Raw genomic sequence first — 17,937 nt, 5'->3', positions numbered from 1 at the left:
TTTTACAGTGGGTCACTCCGGTGGCCTTAATGGGACACTTCAGATCGAATCGGGTTACCCGCATCAGTCTGAGGGGGTTACATTATGGGTGTCGTGGCATCAACCTCGCAATCTAGTATAAGAAAGTACACTAGAAATACTAATTTATCCACCTTTACAATGACATCCTCGACTCATCCCTCGGGACGAACATGGGAGCGGTCAACAAGTTGCAAGATAACAGAGGTGGGTATCAGATTTCCTATTCCAAGCTTCATGAAGATTAAGTTAGGCATTAAGTTCACACTTGATCCAAGGTCATATAGTGCCTTCCCAATATAATTTTCTCTTATCGAACATGAAATGATAAAGCTGCCTGGATCTTGTCGCTTTGGCGGTAGCTTGCTTAAGGCAAAGTGGCAACTTTCTTGTACTTCTCAACTTTTCTTTTCTTAGTAAAAATCTCTTTGAGGAATTTAACATATGTCAGCATTTATTCTATAGCTTCAAGAAAATGAACATTGATGTGAAGTTGGTCCAAAATGTCGACAAACTTCTTGAATTGAATGTCATCATTATGTTTCTTCAGTCTTTGTGGGAAAAGAGGTGGGGATCTAACTTCCTTTAATAAAGGGATAGGAACAACATTTGTCGTGGCATTTGTGTTTGCTCTCTCAGTTGTTTTACTAGATGAACCCTCATCCTTATCATCTTCCACTTGCACTTTTTCAGGTATTTCACGCTCAGCTTGCACATTTACAGGGGTAAATCATTCTTCGATCTTCCCCAAACTTGTCTTGAACATTGATTTGGGTGCCACTCCATAGAGTGAGTACACTGCATTACTCTTTTCCATTAGGTTTTGTGACTTCAGTGTCACTCGGTAGACGACCTGATTTACGTTCTAGTAATGTCGCAACAATTTGACAAACTTGACCCTCTAACGCCCTCATAGATGAGTTGTGGATTTGAAGTAAAGCTCCTTGGTTTTTTTATGGAGGTCACATAGTCTTGCAACATGGTCTTCGTGGTTGCTATAAACTCTTACATTATGGCCTCCAAAGAACTTATGTTAGATAAAGATGACACTCCCTTTTTAGAATTATGCCATGGCATATTCGTTTGAAAACCTTGAGAGTCATTAAAATTCTGCTGACGAACGAGCTGACTAGCATTGTTGGTTCCTTGATTTCCCCACGAGAAGTTTGGATGTTAACGCCATTCAGGATTATAGGTGCTAGAATAGGGGTTGTTGTTGCCTCAATTATAGTTTCCTACATAGTTGATAGATTCCTAATTGGTCAGGCACTCGCTCTCATGGTTATTTTCATGGCATAATAAACATGCCGAATTGGTTGTCTTCACTTCTTTCATCTCACTTGGTCTTTGCAAATTCTTTAACATATTGGTGATAACAGTAAGTTGGGCGGATATAATCCTTAGTGTCTAACTCAAATGCTCCATGTGATTTTACCCAATTCTAAGCCTTGTAGATGGGAATTGATAATAATTATTGGCAATCCTGTCCAGAGTGTCAAATGCCTCTGCAGATGATTTATCAAGCAATGTCCCATTTTTCGAGGCATCTAGCATCATCCTTGTGGGCGTATTTACTTCGTTGTAGAACATTACCACTTGAGTCCAATCTTGAAAACTATAATTTGAACATTTGCAAAACAATCCTTTATACCGATCCCAACATTCATATATTGATTCGTCATCAGCTTGACGAAAGAAGCGATGTCGTTCCTCAGTTGAGTGTTCATGTTTGGTGGATTATATCACAACAAAAAAACTTTTGCACAGATTAGTCCAAGACTCCATCGAACCCGTTGGAACATTACTCAACCAAGCCCTTGCTCGGTCATGCAGAGAATATGGAAATAACTTTAATTTTAATACATCTTTGTGCACTCCTTATTGACGGAAATAATCGCACACCTCCAAGAAGTTACGAATATGTTGTCTGGCATCTTTATTTGGCATGCCCCCAAATTGCCCTATAAAATTTAGCATATTGAACATGACAGGTTTGAGCTTGAATGGGTTGCCTAAATCTCGAGTGCCACAATTCATGGATTTAAGTCTTCCAAGATAGGATTAAAGTGATCACGAATGGCACGAGGTCTGGATACATTCCCAGCATTTAAAATTGTCTCGATATTTGATCTTCATCATGACCAATACCTTGAGTTCCAACTTGATACATGTTTGCACGTTGAGCACGTCTTCTTTACCTAAACAGCCTCTCAATCTTATGTTCAATTGGTTCTAATGGCTCGTTAGAGTGTCTTCTAGTCATACACCAAGAAAACCTGAAAAAGATAAGGAAAATAATAAGTAAAACTATATATAAAAACTGATAAAGTAAAATAAAAATGCTATGAAAAAACTAATTAAATTCCAGTTGCCAATCCCCGGTAACAGCGCTAAAAACTTGTCCGCGAATTGTGACAACTAAATATGGTCGCGAAAATATGTGCAAGTATACACAATCGAACAAGTAATACAATGATAAGTGAGTATCGTATCCACATAGATTGGAGGAAATTTATAAGCTCAATCGCAACAATTTACTATTTCACTTAACTATAGTTAGTAATGGTATATACAAATGAGAATGCTGTGGAAAAATGAAATAAATTTGATGGGAATGGAATGATGGTGTAATGGAATATGGTAGCAAATGGAAATGTCATGGAAAGGTGGATGGAAATGTCTTGGTAAAATTAAATTGAGTGTAGGGAATCAATTGAAAATGCAAAGATAAAACAAAATGTAAACACTGGATTTGATTAAAATGACTTTAGACTCCTTACACAACAAGCCACTATGGGAATGAATGATAGAAGTCACTTAGGAAACTTAAGTCTATGTTTTCAGGATGGTCTTACTTCTATGCCTTACTTGCCCGACAGAGTTTACTAAGGGTGCCCTATGCTGTCTCTAGTCAAGGGAGTAGACAAGTTTAGGATGCCATGGCAAAACCTATTAGCGTTAGAAAGTGCAGGGATCCTCTTTGTTCAGATAACAGAATATGTCACGGCAATACCACTTAGCGGCAGCACTAACATCTAACATCTTGATCGAGCACTACTCCTTTTAGTCGATTGAAATCCTAACCTTATGTCTAAGGTTGGATTAGGCCTAGTTACTATCTAGAACCCCTTGCTTATGTGGATCCTCCCTAGTTTCTCTCGAACACTAAGGATATGCTACTTAATCGTTCTCTCGAACACTAAGCAATCTCTTAAGGAATGACTACTCTCATAGCTCCTACAACCTTAAGGCATTAAACATCGTAAACAAAACAAATAACAACATACAAAAACAACCATCCATTAAAATAAAACTTAAATATCCATAAGGAACTCCCACCAAATAATACTAGCTCATGGTGGGGTTCGAATATTCCAAACAACAATGCATGAAATTAATTTGTTCATACAACCCAAATGAGATAAAAGAGAGCAAACAACAAAGAGGTAGAGGAAAAGCCTTCGACGTGCACTGTCGGAGCTCCCCTCGGCCACCACGAACTGCTCTAACTCGCTAGCTCCTCTCGGACGCCTAGCTCGCCACTTCCTTTAGCTTGTTAATGGAAGAATGCCACGGCAAAAACGACTGACGAAAAAATGAGAGACATTTTGCTCTCTAAAATTAAGCTCAAGCCGGCGTGTGTCTAGTCTCTCTCTTTTGGTAGCTTCATCTCCTATATATGGGGAGAATAAACCTAGGAATTTGTGTTAAAATTCCTAGGATACCCCGATCAGATTCCTTTAATGTGAGGGGGTGAGCAGTTGTGGTAGTGGTCCCCTCCAGGGCAGCTGGGCGTGGTCCCATCCTGGATAGCTTTCAGCTGGGCGTGGTCCCGACAGAATCAGCTGACCCAAGTGGCAGATGTTCCCTCCTAGGTGACTAGCAGTTGAGGGCACGTGAAGACAAGGACAAATGGCTCTCGAAAATATCATCTTTCATCTTTTCCACTTCCAAAGTGTTGTCTGATTTGGCATTTGCATTTTACTCAGCAGTCTCATCATGTCACGACAATTCGCTTTTTCTTATCGTTACTCCAAATCCTGCACATCATCAAACAAAACACTTTCCTCATAACGCAGCACCGTTTACAAAATAAAATACCTCGACAAAATATATTTCCACCACATGCAACTATATGCTCTTAAATGCACCTATATGATCTTATATGAGCTCTTAGACATTCAATAACTTAAGTGAAAATGCCCTAAATATGACCTTTTCGCGGAGTTATCAATGATCTCATAATTATGAATAATTTTAAGATGAGATCTATAACATTTTTTTAAGGATGTTGAGTTTGGAGGGAAAAATTAATAAGGTTTACGAAAATATTTTTAAAGAGGAATTGAATTATAACTTAATTCTCAATATCACTTATGATAATATACATGTGTTTATAATTGTTGTTAATCAAAAAATAATTATAGAATTGAGTTATAATCCAATTCTCCCTCAAAAACAATTTCGTAAACCAAATGTGAGATCAAACGATATTATTCTTTCATGAGGTTTTTAAATTGAATTTACGAAGAAAAAAGGGATCAAGTGTGAAATAATTTTTCCTTTCGACACTTGCCCTTGGTTAAGATTGTAACCAAATGGTACACAAATCTACACAGATTCCATAGATGATGTAATGTTGATTGAAATATTGTCGGGTTGTGTTGTATTTTTACAATTTTAGGACACATATTTTTATTTTTTTCCTATTTTGTATGTATAGCAATGAGATTAGCTGTAATTTCCAAAACATGGTAGCTTCTGTCTTCAAGTCAATCATTAACTGATAAAGGAGGTTAACAACTTCAAGCTAGTATTTTACCCTTTTTTTTACCATTTTTTTCAATTGCTTTTGTGAAAACAGGCTGCAATTCTTATTACATTAGGATATAAATATGGAATCTATTGATGATTTTGAAAGTCTGGAATCTGGATGACGGTTAATTCATTAAGGATTACTCATATCTGCAATTTTTTCTTTGTTTTTTTTTTGGATTAAAAAATTTGGCAAAAGAATAACTGTTGTCACTATAGTAGATTTAATTTATCACTTTCGCATAAATTTAGTCCTCGAAATTACTCAATTGCATCATTCTATAACCTTACTCCCAATTTAAAATCCTAAATTACAAACCCTAAACAATAACTTAGAGTTTATCATTTAGGGTTTTAAGCTAGAGAAAGAGTGTAGAATAATACAATTAAATAACTTTGAGGGTTAAATTGATGTAAAAAATACTATAGAAATAAAAATGATAAATTTAACCTATTATAGAGACAAATGTGACCCTTAAACAAAAAAATTCAATATTTTGTCAGTTAAACCCACAATTAGTATGGTGACAAGGGACCCGATTCTTTGCGTACTGGACTGTAAGTAAATAAAACGTTTTTTCACATGAAAACAATAGAAAAAAATCTGCAAATTAATTCAACCATTAGAACAATTTGTCTTTATTTGCAGAAAGGTTCATATAAGACAGTGGTTTCGTTCAAACAAGCTCCCAAGTTGTCCTTAAAGAAGCTGTTGAGCCTGTGTCCAGCGAGTTTGGTCCACAGTTTTATATCACTGTTGCCATATACATAGCAACATTAACCTTTTTTCTCACTTTTTCTTCGGTTCAACAATAGTTGTGGTATCTTTAATTCTTTACCATTTTAAAATCAAAGATCTAATTCCTCTTCTTTAATTTGATATCACTTACTCTCTACTTTTATAATTATTGTTATAGGATTATTAATCTATTCAAATTAATAACAACATTAGTTAGTGTTAAAATGGCGACGGTGATTACTGTACAAGTTTAAACATTCGACTTATATATAGGGACGGCTGTAAGACTTTAAGTTAGAAAAGGCAAATTTGAACTTATAAAATTTTATGGATGCGAAAACATATTTTCAATAAAAAAATACATAGAAAAAATCTAAAATATATAGTAATTTTAGATTTTTAGAGGGCGACCACTCCTGCCCAGGTCCATCCTTGCTTATATATAAAAATGTTATTAGTTAAAATAACTTGTTCATTTTTCACATGAACTAATTATTTGAATTTCAATAGTAACCTACGACTATTAAAAGCTATAAAATGATCTTTCGATTATAATGTATTGCTTTATTGAGTCCTCTGACTATTAAAATTTATAAAATGGTTACTCAATTATTTTATGTTCTAAACTCATCTTTTTCCGTTAAAAACTTGATTTTCGTTTTAGTTAGATGTTATCTTGCTAACTATGCTATGACAGTCTTTTGAGATTATAAAATCATATTTTATCATATCTTAGTCAATATATTTGCATCCACCTTAGACTGCAGTCAATTTTTTTCACATAAAATGAGTTTGGAACACATGATTAGTAGGGTGTCCATTTTATAACTTTTAATAGTCGAGAATTATTAAAAGCAATGTCCTATGGTTAGGGGACCATTTTGTAACTTTTAATAGTATGAAGACTCAAAAAATAACATCCTATAATTGAGGGGCCATTTTTGTAGGTTACCCTATAGATTATCATTTTTATATTTGTAGTGATAGTAGCTGATAAATAAAAATTAGCTGTCGTTTCCAAACATCATAGATTCTGTGTGCTGTAGAAGATTGTAAGACATATCTCTTCCTTCTTATAACTTTTGAGGGAGTGAAGAAAAAAGGCCGAAAATTCTAGTCTTTTCACGATACTGGTTTTCTCATATTTGAGTGATGGAGCTAACGGAAGAGTTAATTTGAAAGAAGTTGATCGGAAATTAAAGCAGCTTAACAAGCCTGCAGTGAAGACCATACATGTATTTTCTTTACCATATATTATACACGATACAATTACATCTTTTGAACGTTGAAATGGGCTTGGCAGAGTGAAGATGGAGATATTATTGACTGTGTTGATATCTACAAACAACCTGCTTTCGATAACCCTGCGTTGAAGAACCATGTTATCCAGGTGATTTTTTTTTCATCACTCAGTTTCGTTCTTGTTTGTAGTTATAGTGGTTTTGGACTTAACTAATGCTATTGAACACATAGATGAGACCCAATTTTGATTTCAAAGAAGAGAAACGAAGCACGAAGAACGAGTCATCGAAGCTGGCACTACAAGAAAATTTTAAATTACCGATGAAAATTTTCCGACAGATTTAAAATCTATCAAAAATTACCGATGAAAATAAATGATTCCGTCACAAAATTATGACAATCTTGTAATTTTCGACCGAATTAGTTTTTCCGTCATAAAGTCTATTCATTTCAATAAAAAAAATATCAATTTAATTTATGACGGGACAATGATTCCGTCGGAAATTGTGTTCAACTTTAAATAAAATATATCAATTTAATTTGTGATGGAATAATCATTTCGTCGGAAATAAAAAAAAATATCAATTTAATTTATGACGGGATAATGATTCCGTCGGAAATTTTGTTCAACTTTAATTAAAATATACCAATTTAATTTGCGATAGAATAGTCATTCTGTCGGAAATAAAAAATATACATTAAATGTTAGCTACCCATTTCTTCTCAATTGTTTTAAAAAATTTCTGTGTAATTAATACACATTAAATGTTAGCTACCCGTTTGCTTTAGATGGTATTCCCCCAAGAACGTCAAGATGCTAATGAATTTAGTAATGTCACAACAACAATGATACTCTCATACGTTTTTCGAAGCAAACTATAATGGACAATTAGGTCGTAAAACGTTATTTCAATCAAATATTATATATCATTATAATTATTATCAATCAGAAGTTTGTTTTCAACTAATTATTTGTTTTTTAAGTTTCTACCCTTCGATGCATCGTCCTCCACTTTATCCAGGGTTCAGTACCATACAACCTCTTATGCGTCCAACTTTCAGAGGCTCAACTAGCACTTCGATGCCTTTGCACCCACAAACGAGAGGTAGCACACCTTTGACACCTTTTGTCCAGCCACCCAACAATTAAGAAGAAGATTATTATCCGATTCCTCCATCACAACAATGCAATGAGGATAATGCTTCTTGAATTTCATATGATATTTATTTTTAGGTTTCCAACTTTACTTCAAGTTTTTTAATCTTATCTGATGTTTTGTTGAATTGTAATACTTCTAATATATATTTGTTTCTTATCAATGAAAATACAACAAGGTTAATGCGCTTTTGGGAAATGAATATAAGTAAGCACAAGTAGTGTTCTTAGAAAGCAAAATGAATATTGATGAATGTTGGCTTGGTTTTGCTCAAACTTGATGTTTAAAGCTTACTCTATTGTATCTCTTGTTTTTCTTTATGTTTAAGGCTTTCTCAATTGTTTCTCTAGCTTCTCATATTCACCAATGGCTTCAAAAAAATTAATTAACAAACTTGTTTGGTATATAAAAATAGTAAAACAATTTTTTAAATTTGTGATGGGATATGTGGACCCATCACAAATTTGTGACGGAATATGTGGATCCGTCACAAATTTCTGACAGATTCAACTATTCGGTCAGAAATTTCTGACAGGTCCACATGTTCCGTCGCAAAATTTTGAGTTTCTCACCCGGCCTACCCTTGTTTTTCAATTTCCTTCCAATTAAACATCAAATTTAAAAATTTACCCGCTTTTCCCCGTATTTTCTCCTATTTAAACCTTTTTAAACTCAATCTTCTCTCATTTCCTTCATTTCATCTCTTCTTAACTTTTTTTCTCTCTAAAAGTTCTCTTAATTTCATCCTCTTTATTATCATCAACTATCAATATTAATGTAAGTTCTAATTTTGTTTAATGTAATTTTTCTTAATACATACTTTATTTATTATATTATTTTTTTATTCACTAACATCTTTCATTATATTTTGTAGGTTAAAAACTTTTAAATGATAATAACTCTTTAGTGTACAAACTTTGTATTTTACTTTTTCTTTATTATTAAATATTGTATTTTTTATGTATAGTGTACAATCATATATTTATATTTATTAGAAATATTGTATTGTGAAATATATGTTGTAAAGTCATGTTTATCTTAGTTAATATGATGAATTTAATTTTGTATCATATGTTATTATTTTCTTATTAAGGCATTATCAAAATACAATATGGACTTGTTAGTATTATTATTACTATCTAATTTTTTTAATTAATGTAATTATATTATTATTAGTTTTCGATCTTTTAATTAAATAAATAAAAATATGGATTCATTATATTTTTTTGGAGAGAATGTAATTTTTTTGGGTAGAATCCCGATAAATTTCCCTCTTTTTTTAAAAAAAAATTAAGATTTAAATTTCCGACGGACAACATATAATCCATCGGAAATTAAAAATTCATATTTTCTTTATATATTTTTAAATATCCCGAAGGAAAACATATGTTTATCGGAAACATAAAATATAATATTTTATTTATATATAACATTCCAACGGATTTTAAATTTTTATCATCAACTATCAATATTAATGTAATTTCTAATTTTGTTTAATGTAATTTTTCTTAATTCATACTTTATTTATTATATTATTTTTTATTCACTAACATCTTTCATTATATTTTGTAGGTTAAAAACTTTTAAATGATAATAACTCTTTAGTGTACAAACTTTGTATTTTACTTTTTCTTTATTATTAAATATTGTATTTTTTATGTATAGTGTACAATCATATATTTATATTTATTAGAAATATTGTATTGTGAAATATATGTTGTAAAGTCATGTTTATCTTAGTTAATATGATGAATTTAATTTTGTATCATATGTTATTATTTTCTTATTAGGCATTATCAAAATATAATATGGACTTGTTAGTATTATTATTATTATCTATTTTTTTAATTAATGTAATTATTTTAATTATATTATTATTAGTTTTCGATCTTTTAATTAATTAAATAAAAATATGGATTCATAATTTTTTTTTGGAGAGAATGTAATTTTTTTGTGGTAGAATCCCGATAAATTTCTCTCCTTTTTTAAAAAAAATTAAGATTTAAATTTTCGACGGAAAACATATAATCCATCGGAAATTAAAAATTCATATTTTCTTTATATAATTTTAAATATCCTGAAGGAAAATATATGTTTATCGGAAACATAAAATATAATATTTTATTTATATATAACATTCTAACGGATTTTAAATTTTTCATCAGTAATATACTGGCGAATTTCCATAAGTAAACTTCTGACGACTTACTTTATTTCCTCGGAAATGTTGGCTTCCAACCAGCGTTTTACTTACACTCTATTTCCTCAGAAATTTCGTTAATAAACTTAAATTTCATCACAAATTCCCTCGGAAATTCTATCAGCAATTACATATTTTTTTGTAGTGTGGTGGTGCCTCGAACATGGCAAATAAGTGGAAGCTGTCCAGAAGGAACCATTCCGATTCGAAGAATTTGAAGGGAGGACTTACTGAGAGCGAATTCCATTGACGAATCCGTAAGCATATTTAAAGCTATACAACATTTTTTATTTCCAATTGCTTGACTTGGTAGCTTTTGTGAAACAGGCTGCAACTCTTGTTGCATTAGGATCCAGATACATAGGAGCTAAAGGAGATATCAATGTTTGGAATCCATCCATTGGATCAGATGGTGTCTTCACCACTGGTCAAATCTGGGTTAAAGGTGGCCCTGTTGATGATTATGAAAGCCTGGAATCTGGATGGATAGTTAGTTCATTGAACAATACAGACAAATCCTCTAACTTTTTTCCGTTTAAAATCTGTGTTTAGTCAAAGCTCCTGTCCAATAACATATATCAATTCATATATTTTGTCAGGTACACCCAGTTCAGTATGGTGACAAAAGGACCAGATTCTTTTTATACTGGACTGTAAGTTTTCATAAGAGGAAAAAAAGAGAGAAAATCTGCAATAAATTATATCATTAAAACTTTTTGTCATTATTTGCAGACAGGTTCAACCTCGACAACTGGTTGTTTTGACCACAATTGCGATGGCTTCGTTCAAATAAGCCGTGAAATCGCTCTTGGTGCAGCTATTGAGCCCTTGTCCAGTGAGTATGGTCAAAAATACTATATAACATTGGCATCTTTTATCATTATATTTCGATTTAGTAAGTTGAAACCATCAATCACTATTATCAAAATCATGTGAGATTGTTGATTTTCAGGATCCCAAACCAAACAATTGGTGGTTAAAATATGGGGACTGTATAGTTATAGGTATTGGCCAGCAGCAACAAGCCAAATGTTTTACTTGTACGACAGTCCTACACTGGTCCAATAGGGTGGAGTGGTTTGTAACAATAACGTGAAGAAAACGCCGCATACGACCACCGCCATGGGAAGTGGACAGTTTGGTGAGGCTTTATACAGGAAAGCATGTTACGTCAAAAATATTGCGATCGTGGATTATTATTCAGGGGATCTCCAGTATCCAAGGTGGCTGGGCACTTGGGCCGATGAAACTAACTGCTACACTGGTTCTTTTCACTTCCTAGATTTTTACTTTGGGGGACCTGGACGGTGTCCTAATTGTGATTGTCCCTGACTCCTCCAATATTTGTTGGTATTACAATATAATAAAGTGCTGTGGAAACCATAAATTAATCTTTTTATTATTCCCAAAACATATTTTGATATTTGAATCAACACAAAGTAAGATAACAATCAATTAATAGATTTCTTATATGATTGACTCCTTATAATAAGATTAAAACATAGGTCAAATTGTGTAAGTAACAATCTTATTAACTTGAACCTACCAAATCATGTGAAAATAATTTTCCTATTTTTTGAATTTGGTTTGTTGAGTTACTGATTTTCAGGATCCATAAACAAGCAGTTGGTGGCTAAAATCTTGGGATGGTACGCTGACTATAGGGTATTGGCCGACGTCAAGCCTACTTACTGTGAGGATGTGAAGCCGGGTTTTCCGATACCGGAGCTGGTTCCCATTGCTCTCTCCATATTGAATGAAGGTGGACGTCCTTTCTCTCTTTTATCTACGTCGCTCAATCCACCGAGGATGCCAACATCTACCAGTGAAACCTTACTGGATGCAAGGTTTTCACATGACAATGGAACAGTCAATAAAGATGCAAAATATTTGGCAAAGAGGAGGGACACTTACGAGCAGAGATATTAAGATCGATTATTCCACGACTCAGGGAATCTGCCCAAATGCCAGACTTCACCTGGAAAGTATCCTTCTTTTGAGGTGCTTTGGATTCTTGTGAGGGTTTTGTGTTTATGTTGTTGAGGTCGGACTTTGTGTTGCTTCTTTTGAAGCTGGATCAGGCTGAGAAGCGAATGAACCAAAAATATCTGATGATCCATCATTAGTTGGATTTTGTGCTGCTTTTTTTCAATCCGAATCAGGATGAGAAGTGAGTGAACCAAAAATGCCTGATGATCCATTAAAATTGTTCAGTGGAACAATCGCAAATGGATCAACAATGATAGCATTTCCTGGCTCAGACATTGGTACCATGGTGTCTTGTTGGACAACTGAACCAGTGACGGCAAAGAGGTCAACAGTTGAAGGGGCTGCAGGAGCAATGGCAAGCTGGGAAGCAAATAGATCAACCTGTTTCCGCTCATATGAGAAAAGGGAAGCTGATTTCAGCTCCACATAATCAAAGGATATGCCCTAATATAATGTCCAACTGAAAATCAGCTTGTATGATGCCTTAATGTTCCTTCACCTTGATTATATTGAATTTCAAGGTTTCACCTTGATTATATTGTATTTCTTGTTTCATGATAGGAACATTACATTGTTACATTCCCAAAAATTATATTAATGAAAAAGTCAGACCTGTGCCCGAGGACTTGATTCAGTTTGAGCTGACAAGAAAGTTGCATCAGCAAATAGATCAACTTCAGCTGAATTAGTATTCATAGCAGGAACAGGCGCTGGTTCATGAAAGATGTCATCAACCAAACTTTTTCCAAACAGATCCACTACGTTAGGAACTTCTGGTCGCTGGCTCTGCAAAAAGAATAATCAACAGTGTATTGGTAAAAGATATACAATCTAAAATCTATTACGGAGGAGGAAGGATCACAGAACACTTTTTTTAATCAATCCTCAGCCTGTTAATTGATGAACTAGCAGAAACAACATTTATAACATAATGATAAAGGGAAAACCTCCAATGAAGTATTCTCAACTTAAGATCCGAAATTTTTATCTTACTAGAATTAGAAGCTCCCCTGGGATCAAAATCATCATCATCATCATTACCTGTTGGGGAGCTTATGCTTTGACTGTATTTGGGGGAATCACTCAATTTTGGAGAGAGCTCATCCTTTGGATCCTTGCTGCAAAACAACATTACAAATATGATTTTTTTTCCTAATAAAAAGGTATTAAATGGTGAGGTGAAAAGTTGGAAATCTCTAATATGTGTATGTGTTAGGTTGCGAAAACACATGTATAAGAATGTGAAGATCATACTTTTTTCTCCATATCGATCCCTCTCTTTATAACTGTCTCTGTAGCTGTTACTTTCTCTTCTGCTACTTATACCTCCATACCTATCTCCACCGCCTTGGAAGCCTCCACTACTAAATGTGAAACCACTAGACTTAAAAGTGACACCAGTAGATGACAGGCCAATGTACCTAGAAAGACCGACGGCAACCCCAACTGCTTGTGAAATATCGGGTCTCGTATACATCATCCTTAGGTGACATAGATGCACCGATCTTGAAATGAGGAGCAAGAGGTGTACTAACTGGTTTTGACTTCTCATTCATGCCAAAACGTTTTAGTACATTCCTCAGATATTCTTTCTGAGACAAACAAAGTCTCCCCAATTTCTTATCCCTTGATATCTCAATGCCTGGAATCTTCTTCGCTTCACCAAGATCCTTCATCTCAGACTCCCTATTCAATTGAGTCTTTAGTTTCACAATTTCTGTCTGACTCCTAAAAGCTATCTGATGCAGAGGGATCCGAGACAAATGATGTTGAGCTGTCAGATTGTACCTTGATGGCGCTGAAATACCATGAGTTGGCAGATCAGCGCAAAGGTGAGAATTGATTGTGATATGTTCCTTATTGGGGCCGTTTTGAGTGTGCTTCAGTCTTTTGGCCATAACTTTGGCTACGCTCCATGTGGCCTTTTTTTCGACTTCAAATTCTGCCGTTTTTCCCTCCGAATCACTAGATTTAGATATTTTTTACTATTTATGGTAATATTTCGATTGTCAATTAGGAAGTCTTTTTAAATCCGATTTCGGCCGGATTTTTTGCAAATTGCTTATTTTATTTTAAATTTCAATTTAGAGTGATTTTCGGGATTTTGCTATTTTTTGTAAAATTCCGATAAACAAGATTTTTGACTATAACAGTCCGGCTTGTGAATTGATTTTGGATAGTTTTGATTTTATAATATTTTATTAAACTCTAGAGACTTTTTTCTCTGATTTTTGCGCGAATTTTCTCTTGTGAATCATCTGTTGGAACTAGCCTGCAGGATAATAGTAGATGAAATAATGTCATATATACGATGAGAGCCCGAAGGTCAAGTGTTTCAAAAAATTTCGTAAAAGAATAGATGAATCTGGAGATAAAATAAGATTAATTTTGATCTTAAGAGTTATGAGATAAAAATGGTTTTAAATTTTATACTCTAATAAGACAAAAAGAAAAAGAAAAACATTCACCCCACCAAATTGACATTCCTAATAAAGATGATGCGTTGAATCGGATACACGGAACAACCAAGAGGGGCGTTTGTTCGTATGCGTGAAAAAGACCCCCTCACGACCACTTGATGTTAACTTTGATTGTGCTCAACCTCCTCCCTTTTTTCCATAAGGTTCTGTCTCCAACTTCACTGCACTCCTATTTTAAATTTATTCATTCCTTTATCAAAAAAAAAAAAGTTTATCCATTCCTTGTCAATATGTATCTTTGCAAAATAAACAGCAATTTTATGGGAATAAATCTCTCTTAAAAATTAACTAAAAGATCGGCCCTCCCTTTCACACGGGAGCTTTACTCTGGTTCATGAAAATGAATTATTTTACTAGGTAGCAGAGATTTTACAGTAATAATAAATTAAAGTGATTGAAACAAATAAGTTAAAATTTGAATGATTTAATTAATTTTTTAATTAAAATAAATAATTGAGTAATAGATGATATAATTTATTATAATATTAAAATAGCTACATAAGGATCAATTTTGAATAGGCTAATAGGGGTGTTCCATTCGCCAAAATATTACTATAAAAAATAATATTTTTCGAAATCACATACTCGGTGATTTTCCCGGTATATCATCGGTGATCGGTATTATTATCGATCTAACACCGGTCAGATTAAATTTTTCGATCTAACACGCTTAGCAGGAAAGCGCGCCCCCTGAACCGCGCTATATGCTGATTTGACGCCACGTGGAGGAAAACGCACCCCTTGAACCGCGCTATACGCTGACTGGGTACACGTGGGGTATAGCGCGCCCCCTGATACGCGCTATACGACACGTAGGGGTATAGCGCGAATCAGGGGCCGCGCTATACGCCGTACCAAAATTATATTTAACGCGGTCCCTGATCCGCGCTATATCTTTTAAAATACTCTCATCCGACTCACATCTCCTCGCATCTCTCCTCTCTTATAAATTAATACAACAATTCCATCAACGAGTAATAATTCTCGTAATCTTCTCAAATTTAATTTAGAAGCTCGTGTGATTTTTCGTTATAAGGTAATTTTGTTATAATTTTTTAATTATACTTATTGTTTATTATCATTAATTGAATTATACTAATTATTTTCAATTAATTTTTATGTTTGTAAAATTGAAAAGCGTGAGCATACGTCGAAATAGTTTTGCGGTGCAGGTAATAATATAAAATTATATTATTTAAATTATTTACGTTGATGTGTAAAAAAATTATTGTGTTATATTTTCGTTCATATATAATTTATTTAATCAGGTTTGTTTAAGTTATTTTTTGCAGATATAATATTGTCGCACTTTTAAACTCAAAGAATGGCGCGACTTTCAGCTATTGTTTATTATGATGGTGAAATTCGAGAAGATGAAACCGGCGTTGTTTTCGTATCAAATGAGCGTGTTAAAATATCATTCAAAAGAAACATATCTCTTGAGGAGCTAATAATGAAGATTTCGAGGAAGATTCTTGTTGGAAGTAACAGAAGAATGTCGTCGTTGCAGTACAGATTTCCAACATCATTGTTGCCATTAACTTATACAACATTCAAACTTTCGAACAATGATGATGTTCAAATGATGGTTGAAGCTCAAAGTAATTATTCAGACGCCGCTATTGAGATGTATGCACATTTTGTTCAAGTGCGTGTTGTTCAGGGTCAATCTTTAAGCTCACACTATGGGCTGGCTGAACAAGTTGATCAAGTTGTCAGCCCGACTACAATAATGTGCAATGATTTTAATGCCATAATGGTGATATATTCATCCGCAACTCCTTACGATATGTACTGAGGTGGGTCAATGAACAATACATATGGCAACACCGCGTCCAGTTCAAGGGGAAGGCATTCATCTGCAAATCCCTTTGACCTTAACATGGAGATGCCATCGACACAACCATCTGTGCAGTTTCTATTTGACACGATAGCTTCAAGCTCCAGGGGAGGCATTCGACTGCGAGCTTTTTCGATCTCAATGTCGATATGCCTTCCAGTTCAAGGGGAAGGCGTGCAAGTAGTAGGTTCTTCGACCTAAATATGGAGAGCATGGAGGAACCATCATCTCTACCAGAAGAACCGCTTCGTGAGCCTGGTGCAGATGGTGCTGAGACTGGACTATTCATTCACCCAGAATCACCGCAATTCAACTCCGATGATGATGAAGTTCCAGGAAATATGGCACAAACTGACCCTCCTGCACACATGTATGAAGCTGATTATGGTGCAATGTACGGGCCAGAATTTGCGGATATGCCTCATCTCGGTGACTATGGATATTACTCATCAATAAATGATGGTGAGTTATCTTTAGGCATGGAGTTTTCAAGCAAAGAAGAAACGATGATGGCTATAAAAAATTACAATATCTGTAATTTTGTTCAGTCCAGAGTCAACCGATCGACGACTGAAAAATATGTATGCTATTGTGCCCGACGTGAAAATGGATGTAATTGGATGGTTCGCGTATCGAAAATGAAGAGGAAAAACAATATATGGGAACTAACAGTATACAATGGTCCTCATACATGTTGTGCTGGAGGGGTCAGCCAAGATCATCCGAACTTGGACTCTGAAGTGATATGCCAAGCCATCATGCCCATGGTAAAAGCAAGCTCTCATATAGCTATTGCAGTGTTGATTTCAGCTATACAATCGCAGTATGGGTACACCGTCTCCTATAAAAAAGCTTGGTTGGCAAAACAAAATGACATTGTCAAACTTCATGACTCTGAAGTATCCATGCTCTCATGTGATAGCAGCTTGCTCGCATACACATCAAGACTATAACCATTTTGTGGATCCCGTATACCTACTATCTGAAGTTTTTAAGGTATACGAATTTGAGTTTCCCCCCAAAGGTAATGATAAAGACACTGATGAGGTTCAAGATTGGCTTCCGATTGTACCAAATCCAAGTTTATTGAGGGAGCGTGGTCGTCCAAAATCCAATCGAATTCATTGCGATATGGATATTCGAGAAAGATCTAGACAAGACAGAAGATGTAGCCATTGTAGAAACCCATGACACACTAGAAAAACATGTCCACTTCTGTTGTCATCAAGTAACAGTTGATGAGGAAATGATGTATTTGTTTATCAAATAATAATTCTTGTATTTTAATTTGCATTTACTTCAAGTTAATGTCATTCGATAATCGCTGATGAAGATTAAAAAATAAACACAATTATTAAATTTTATCAAACTAATAACAATTTGATATTTAAATACAACAAACTTACAATAAGAATAAAATGGTAAATGATAACCAAATTACAATAACTGATATTAAA

The 17,937-nt window shown here is 34.2% G+C and overlaps 1 protein-coding gene and 1 pseudogene across 1 annotated transcript; one reads left to right on the top strand and one right to left on the bottom strand.

Moving 5' to 3' along the window:
- The first annotated feature begins 159 nt into the window (after window positions 1–159).
- Window positions 160–11,503, top strand: LOC120163785. The gene is made up of 9 exons (XM_039173619.1): window positions 160–296; window positions 6,669–6,807; window positions 6,876–6,962; window positions 7,046–7,108; window positions 10,499–10,660; window positions 10,771–10,824; window positions 10,904–11,006; window positions 11,124–11,143; window positions 11,240–11,503. The coding sequence occupies exons 1-9, from the start codon at window positions 160–162 to the stop codon at window positions 11,501–11,503; spliced, it is 1,029 nt and encodes a 342-aa protein (XP_039029550.1).
- Window positions 11,504–11,859: 356 nt separating this feature from the next.
- Window positions 11,860–13,836, bottom strand: LOC120163784 (annotated as a pseudogene).
- Window positions 13,837–17,937: the final 4,101 nt, after the last annotated feature.

Source organism: Hibiscus syriacus, unplaced genomic scaffold (assembly GCF_006381635.1).
Source record: "Hibiscus syriacus cultivar Baekdansim isolate YM2019G1 unplaced genomic scaffold, ASM638163v2 tig00111495_pilon, whole genome shotgun sequence".
Lineage (NCBI taxonomy): Eukaryota > Viridiplantae > Streptophyta > Magnoliopsida > Malvales > Malvaceae > Hibiscus > Hibiscus syriacus.
Note: the sequence above shows the minus strand (reverse complement) of the source record. Positions and strands in the feature narration are given on the sequence as shown.

Coding starts and splice junctions, on each gene's coding strand:
- LOC120163785 (XM_039173619.1), top strand. CDS start 160: ATGACATCCTCGACTCATCCCTCGGGACGAACATGGGAGCGGTCAACA. Junction 6,963..7,045: donor TGAAGAACCATGTTATCCAG/GTGATTTTTTTT, acceptor TTGAACACATAG/ATGAGACCCAATTTTGATTT. Junction 11,007..11,123: donor AGCTATTGAGCCCTTGTCCA/GTGAGTATGGTC, acceptor GTTGATTTTCAG/GATCCCAAACCAAACAATTG.